We start from the raw sequence: 8,711 nt of genomic DNA on the forward strand, positions 1-8,711 counted from the left end.
ACTGCAATTGGAGTTTATGTACTAAATCTAATTATCTTTTCGGACACTTGGGAAAGGTCGTTTTTCTGGCGTGTTTTAGAATTAAAATACTAGTTTCTTTAGCTAAATTGATAAACCCTCCTCGATGATTCGATGAATTATTAGTAGAAATATATGCTGATTCAACAATTCTTCTAGTGAATTTATCAAAACCTTTATGTAGCACTTCAGCTTCTCTCCAGTTTGGTAAATGATCAAATTTTTCCGCATGTAGACGACGTCCTCGCAATCATCCCCGAAAACACCAATGTAAATAATAAAGTGAGAATGCTTAACGCGGTCAACAGCGATATTCAGTTCACCGTAGAAGAGGAACAAAACGGACAATTGCCCTTCCTAGATACGTTAATACGACGAGTGGGAAAAACTGTAACTTTCTCAGTACACAGAAAGGAAACAAACAAAGAGGATTTAGTACATTACTTCTCCGCACATGATGATAGGACAAAGAGTGGTATAGTAATAGGATTTTTTCTCAGGGCACTACGAATCTGTAGTAATGAATACCTAGAAGGCGAATTTGATTACATTATGAAAACCTTTGACAAACTTGGATATCCAGAGGGAATGTTGAAAAGAACAAAAAGAAAAGCAATAAATATTTACAATCGCGGAAAGAAAGAGAGAAATGATAAAAATAAAAATAATACAAATTCTATATCAGTACCTGGCTCAGAAACGTCACCAATAATAGACAAATATTTAACAAAATCGGGTATAAACATAGCTAAAATAACTAACAAGAGGATAGGTGATTTAATAAAGACTTCTGAAAAGAGAACCAATTCCGAAAACAGCGTCGTATACAAAATCCCGTGCAATAGTTGCTCAATGGCTTATTATGGCGAATCGTCAAGAGGATTAGAAAAAAGAATTTATGAACATAAAAACGACATAAAAGCACATAGGACATCTAATTCTTTAGTAGTTCATGCGGAAAAATTCGATCATTTACCAAACTGGAGAGAAGCTGAAGTGCTACATAAAGGTTTTGATAAATTCACTAGAAGAATTGTTGAATCAGCATATATTTCTACTAATAATTCATCGAATCATCGAGGAGGGTTTATCAATTTAGCTAAAGAAACTAGTATTTTAATTCTAAAACACGCCAGAAAAACGACATTTCCCAAGTGTCCGAAAAGATAATTAGATTTAGTACATAAACTCCAATTGCAGTTCTACATACACTCTCTGAAGAAGTTCTACGCGAACGAAACGTTAGAGTGTATAGGGTTCCGAGCCTTCCCCTGTATATATGTTCTCCATCATCCAAATAATATATATATATATATATATATGCATACCCTACAAGGCAGCGGGGGTCTGATTATACCGTCTGACACTCGGTCGTTTACATGCATTCTGTAATAAACAGGGAGACCACGGGAAGGTACCATGCAACCATTTAGGAGGAGAGGCTATAATATATATATATATATATATATATATATATATATATATATATATATATATATATATATATATATATATATATATATGCATACCCTACAAGGCAGCGGGGGGTCTGATTATACCGTCTGACACTCGGTCGTTTACATGCATTTTGTAATAAACAGGGAAACCACGGGAAGGTACCATGCAACCATTTAGGAGGAGAGGCTATAGAAAGGTTAAGAATAGCTTAGCCTAAGGCAGCTAAAGTAATCCACCAGAGCAACCTGTCAGCTCCCTTCCCAATCACATGTGGACTAAAACAAGGATGTGTACTGGCACCGACCCTTTTCTCTTTATATTTAGCTGCCATGCTATATGAAGTACCCCACAACAACCCAGGGGTTGAAATAAAATACAGATTAGATGGAAGAATTTTCAAACTGGCGCAACACTAACACCATCAATATGACGGAACTACAGTATGCGGATGACAACGCTGCTGTAGCCCACACCCATGCAGAACTCCAACAATCAGTGGATAATTTCCATGCTGCCTACACATGTTTTGGCCTGACAGTTAACAAGGCCAAAACTAAGATATCGGCCCAACCAAGACCAGAGGAAAATCCACCAGCAACTAACATCACCATGGATGGAACCACCATTGAATGCGTCGAACACTTCCCATACCTGGGAAGCATCCTTTCCACCCAGAGCACATCCTCCAAAGAGATTGAAAACAGGTTACAAGCTGGCCACACTGCATATGGGAGACTATCCACCAGGGTGTTCAAGAACAAAGGCCTAACCACCCATACAAAGGTGATGGTATATAACGCCGTTATAGTATCTACCCTGTTATATGCATGCGAGACTTGGACCCTTTATAGTAGGGACCTCAAAAAACTAGAACAATTCCACCAGAAAAAAACTGAGAGCAATAATGAAAATCAAATGGAACGACTATGTGTCCAATACAGCAGTCCTTGAAAGAGCCAACGTCACCAGCATCGAGGCCATGATCATGAAACACCGCTTAAGATGGTCTGGCCATGTGGTGCGTATGGAGGACACAAGACTACCAAAGAAAATTCTCTTCAGTGAGTTAAATACAGGTGATCGCCTTAGAGGCCACCCTATGCTCCCATTTAAAGACCAACGCAAGAAATCCCTCAAGGAAGCAAACATCGACCCAAACACCTTCGAAGATTCAACGAATGACAGGAATGAGTGGAGAAACAAAATTAAAGTGCGCACGGACCTCTTTGAAGAGAATAGAAGAGCCAACCTGGTAGCTAAACGACAGCAACGGGCAGAAAGAACAAAACAAACATACTCGTAACCACCTCCCACGATTCAGTGCGATCAATGCCCTCGGTTGTTCAGGGCACGAATTGGTCTTACGAGCCATAAGAAGGCTCACCACCCTAATAATAACTAACCTCTTATGACCCCCTCCTCTATTCAACCTTCTATTGGGACTGGAAACTATGATACTCGGATACGAGTACATGCCGACGATATATATATATATATGTATATATATATATATATATATATATATATATATATATATATATATATGGTATGTATATATATATATATATATATATATATATATATATATATATATATATATATGGTATGTATATATGTATATATATATATATATATAAATATATATATATATATATATATATATATACATATATATATATATTGTGTGTGTGCGTGCGTGTGCGTGCCTGTGTATGTGCGTGTGTGCGTGCATATGTGCGTGCGTGTGTGCTTGCGTGCGTGTGTGTGTGTGCGTGCGTGTTCATGCGTGCGTGTTTGCGGCGTGCGTTTGTGTGTGCGTGCGTGTTTGCGTGCGTGCGTTTGTGTGTGCGTGTGTGTGTGTGTATGTGTGAGTCTATCGGCGAGTACCATAAAATTCAATATTAGGACTTATTTTGCTTGTCTTTTTTCAATGCTAGGGATATGGAAGATTGAGTAACGCTGATTCACCAAAGTAGCCCATTGTAGCAAACTAATAACAACATTTAGACATACAAGTGTCACGTACCATGTTTTCTAAATGAAATGATAGAGAGCGTTATAAGAATATAAGTGATAACCACAAAACGAGAAGATAGTGTTTATGTATTTGAGGAAAGACTATATCTGTGGCCAATTTATTGAATGTAATGAGTTAGTGAATTTGATAGTTATAAAAATAAACTTGGTGAATGCTATATGAATCATGTTTGTGTGTGCAACAAGTTACTTTGAAATTGTACCTGTATATACAGTATAGAAATGATAAGCTGAAGACATATAACAAATATGGAGTAAACGAGTTAGTGAAGCTGATAGTTGTAAAAGTAAGGTTGATGAATGCTATGTAAATTATGTTTGTGCGTCCAATAAGTTACTTTGAAATTGTAGCTGTACATACAGTATACAAACGATAAGCTTAAAATATATAACAAATATAGAATAGACGAGTATGTGTACATGTTAACATATGCATATATACACAAAGTTGATGAATCGTACATAGATTATGTTTTTGCATCCAATAAGTTATTCTAAAATTGTAGCTTTCCATACAATATACAAATGATGAGCTGAAATGTATAATATGTGTGTAGATGCCAAGATATATCTATATGCATATATTGGTGATGCGTGGCAGTGCTGGATGAAGCATGTTGGCAAGTATGTGAGCTTTGGTGATAAACTGTTCATAACTTTTTTCACCAGTTTTTCAGCATGTTTATTGTTTGTGAAATGGCCAAGTAATTTCTTCCAAACATCTACCGCTTGAGCAATAGTGCACTTGTCACTCTGGACCTCATCTAGAGCCTTTGCTATTGGCTGCAATCGATCCAGTAATTCCTCAGCCCAACGTTATAGGCCTAAATTTGATACTTTGTTTCTTACTTCAGTATCAATAGCTTCCCTGTTGACTTTACAGATCTTAATTAGAATTGGCCTTGAGACAGTCTGACATTGTGTTCCACCTTGTGTCCTGGGGCATGACTAGACACTGACCACCTTCCTGCCGATACTTTGAAGCAGCATAATGATTATTTCTAAAATATTTAACTACATGGACCACATGTTGTTTTACATGATCAATCTCAAGGTCATGAGCCAGTAGATTTAGTAGGTGTGCTGCACATCCGTATGTGAGGACGGTATGCTCAGGTTCACTCGATTCCTCCAAGAGTTTTCTCATCTTGGTGACATTTGCTGCATTGTCTGTCACAACACTTCCAATGTGACAACCAAAATCTTGTTCAGCCTTCTTGATCGAATTTTGTACAAGTTGTAGAAGATATTCTGCAGTGTGAGGTTTCCTTGGTGTGTCTATTGCGTCAACTAAATAAATCTGACCAGTGGCTGTTGTTAGAGGGCCACATATTGTGGGCTCATTATGGATGTTAGACCACCCACCAATTGAAAGACATATAGTTTCATTATTCAGGTCATCTGCACACTTTTTATATTCCTTTTCATACACAAGATCCAAGTACTTATCAGCAATATCTTCTCTAGATGGAGGAATATTACCTGGCCTCAGGTTCTGAAACTGAGGATGCTGAACAAGACGAAATGGTGAATTTGTAGCAAATATAATTCTTGCAACTTCTTTGTCGAGATTTTCCTTTTGAGAGGCTGAAGTTTTTATGATAAATCTGTTAAGAGATGTTGATGACTTTCTTTTAATGAAAATTATTTAGCAGAAGTGGAGCCTTTGGAGGAGTCTGATAGTGACCTTTTTAATGGTGGAGTCAGGTTTGCAAATAATTCAAGTGGAGCCGATGATGAAGGGATTGAAGCTGTTGATACAGATTCTGAAATGGAAACAGAAAATTTGAGCATATTGTATAATTTATAAATGAATAAATAAATGAATGAATACAGTGTGATTTAGGCTACTTTTGAGTACAATAGTTATTTTTTTAGATAATGATCATATTCACACAAGCCACAAAATTATTTGGAAATAATTAACAGGATATAAAATAGGTGGGCTTGGAATTCATTCCACACAGGATTTAGTCCACTTTTAAATTCACTAAAAATAATGGGTTAGTTGGGTTAGGTTAGGCTAAATCCCTTTGGGCTGAATCCCATGTGGGCTGAATTCCAATAGAACCTATGAAATATATTACACAATGTTGAATGAAATGAATAACAATCACCTAGGTCCCAAAGTTGAGTGGATACAGTATATTATAGTGATATAGTCATTACCCAAATTAAGAAGTAACGAAGTTGAAGTATCATCTCTTTAGGCCTTCACATTTTTATTGGACATGCTCTCCATTGTTCACTAACTTTATATAGTTGCGTATGAAAAGGGAGAAATGCACACAATATAAGTAAAATTGTTTACCTGGGTCATCAATTTCTTCTGTATGCTGTGGCTGACCTTGGCATTTATCGCTGTGAGATTTTAATCTTGACACAATGCCCTGTAGTTCGTGGCTGCAGTTCGTGGCTGCATTTAGCTCGGTACCCTTTGCCAGAAGTTGTTGGTAGTTTTTCAAAATAATTTCAGACAGGATAATTTTTTCTGCCTGAAGGAACCACTCTGCCATGTCCAGAAGACATCCTTCGTGGTTGATTCCAAAGCAGCAACTGACTCGGTGAGAAGCTGCTTACCTAGAACAAGTTTCAACAAGAATCTTCTTGAAACTTGTGGGCTGCACAGTAATATATACTACATATAGGCTTATACCGTTCCTTGTATACTTGTGGCAAGTCTATATAACACTGCTCCTTATATTGATATGCTAAAAATGTCCTTTAGCAATCAGATCGCATATCAGATAGTAATCCCACAATATTTAAAATCTATAAAAAAAAACTATTTAAATCAAATAAATATGATTTAAATAAAAAAGATAACGATTTTTCTTATAAAAAAAAAAAAAAAAAAAAAAAAAATAGCCAACCCTGGTGTCCACTAACCTCATACAATAATACCTGTTAAGTCCGGCAAAAATTTGGCATTTCAAAGCATAACAGTGCCTAGATTTTTTTTTATTAACTTATACTGCATTGAATAAGTCAATAGTTGATATATTTGTCCTATATACAATGCTAGGTTTCTAGTTTTGATATATTTGCCCAATATAAAATGTTAGGTTACAAAGAAAGCAATGGCCTCCGCTAGCGGAACAAGGAATATGGGTGCGCACGTCCTGTGTAATAGTAGTACTTGATATATATATATATATATATATATATATATATATATACATGTATATATATATATATACGTATTTATATATATATATATATATAAATACGTATATATATATATATACATATATATATATATAGGTATATATATATATATATAGGTATATATATCTATCTATATACGAATATATATATATATATATATATATATATATACGTATATATATAAGTATATATATATATACGTGTATATATATATATGTATATATATACGTATACATATATATATACGTATATATATATATGTATATATATATATGTATATACATATATATATATATACATATATATATATATACGTATATATATATGTATATATATATATTTAAATATATATATATGCGTATATATATATTTTTTTTATGTATATATATTTTATGTATATATATATATATATACGTATATATATACATATATGTGTATATATATACATATATGTATATATATACATATATGCTGGTAACCACTTAAGAAAAAGAAACACAGAAGTCCCAAGCGCTTTCGTGTAATTCACATCCTCAGGGGAGAATACAGACAAAAGTACAATACAAAGACAATATAAACGGAAAAGTGTAAAACTAGGAGAGGTGACAAGGCGTCATACGAAAAAAATATAGGAGAGGTCACAAGGCACCACACGGAAAAATTAGGAGAGGTCACAAGGTCCCACACGGAACCGTGCCATTTGTCCACTCTTGGGGTTAACCAAAATCTCCTATACCGAATTGTTTACAAATGTTCTTAATTATGTAATTATCTAATTTATACAAACCATTACTTATATTCAAATTGACTGACTCAGTTTGTTTGATAAGGCTACTTTCAATGATGTTCCTGTTAACAACAGGATTACATGATAAAATTGACGATGCCTTAGTCCAGTCTATACAATGATTATGATCCCTCATGTGCACAAATAAAGCATTAGAGTCTTGTCCTGTTCTGACACTATATTTATGTTGCTTTATTCTAGTTGAGAGATCTTTACCTGTTTGCCCCACATAGAAATTCCCACAATCTTTACAAGGAACCTTGTATATGCAGCCACATGAATTTTTTGGAGAATTCTTAATAATCAATTTCTTGAATGTGCATGAATTGTTGAAGACTACATTAACATTCCATGTTTTGAGTAAATGAGGAATCTGAGAAAGACTTTCACTAAATGGCATGACTAAAAGATTCTTGGTTTCAAAGGGAGGTGTAGGTTGATTTCTATAAAAAGTTTTCTTGGCTTTTTTGAGAGCGTTATTTATAAAAGTCTTAGGGTACTTTAAGCTTAAACCAATGTTGAAAATATTTTCAAATTCCTCATCAATAAATTCCGGGCTGCATATGCGTAGAGCACGTAAAAACATTGAGGAGAACACTGAATATTTGAATATATGTAGATGATGTTTTATGCCTGTGGCCTTCTACAGAAAATTTGGACACATTTTTAGTTTCACTTAATAACTTAGCTCCTTCTATTAATTTCACAGTAGAATCAGAAATTGATTATAAATTGCCTTTTCTTGATTGTCTTATTCCTAGAGAAGGCAATAGTTTTAAATTCAGTATTTATAGGAAACCTACTAATGTAATGTCATATGTCCACTACTACTCTGGTCACCACAACAAAGTCAAATATTCAGTGTTCTCCTCAATGTTTTTACGTGCTCTACGCATATGCAGCCCGGAATTTATTGATGAGGAATTTGAAAATATTTTCAACATTGGTTTAAGCTTAAAGTACCCTAAGACTTTTATAAATAACGCTCTCAAAAAAGCCAAGAAAACTTTTTACAGAAATCAACCTACACCTCCCTTTGAAACCAAGAATCTTTTAGTCATGCCATTTAGTGAAAGTCTTTCTCAGATTCCTCATTTACTAGCGTCGCTTCAGGACTATTCCTTCGAGCCCTTAGAATTTGCAGCCCCCAGTTTCTTGAAGGAGAACTAAACATCATAAAATCTCAACTTAATAATTTAGCTTACCCGGATTGGTTCTTGGTCAAAGCCCTCAGCCGAGCGAG

At 34.8% G+C, this 8,711-nt stretch overlaps 1 protein-coding gene across 1 annotated transcript; it reads left to right on the forward strand.

Moving 5' to 3' along the window:
• Positions 1-1,902: 1,902 nt before the first annotated feature.
• On the forward strand, positions 1,903-2,427 carry LOC143020466 (uncharacterized). Its single transcript, XM_076176889.1, has one exon. The coding sequence runs from the start codon at positions 1,903-1,905 to the stop codon at positions 2,425-2,427; it is 525 nt and encodes a 174-aa protein (XP_076033004.1).
• Positions 2,428-8,711: the final 6,284 nt, after the last annotated feature.

The sequence above is a fragment of the Oratosquilla oratoria genome, chromosome 40, assembly GCF_046742065.1.
Source record: "Oratosquilla oratoria isolate Oo_2021 chromosome 40, ASM4674206v1, whole genome shotgun sequence".
Taxonomy (NCBI): Eukaryota; Metazoa; Arthropoda; class Malacostraca; order Stomatopoda; family Squillidae; genus Oratosquilla; species Oratosquilla oratoria.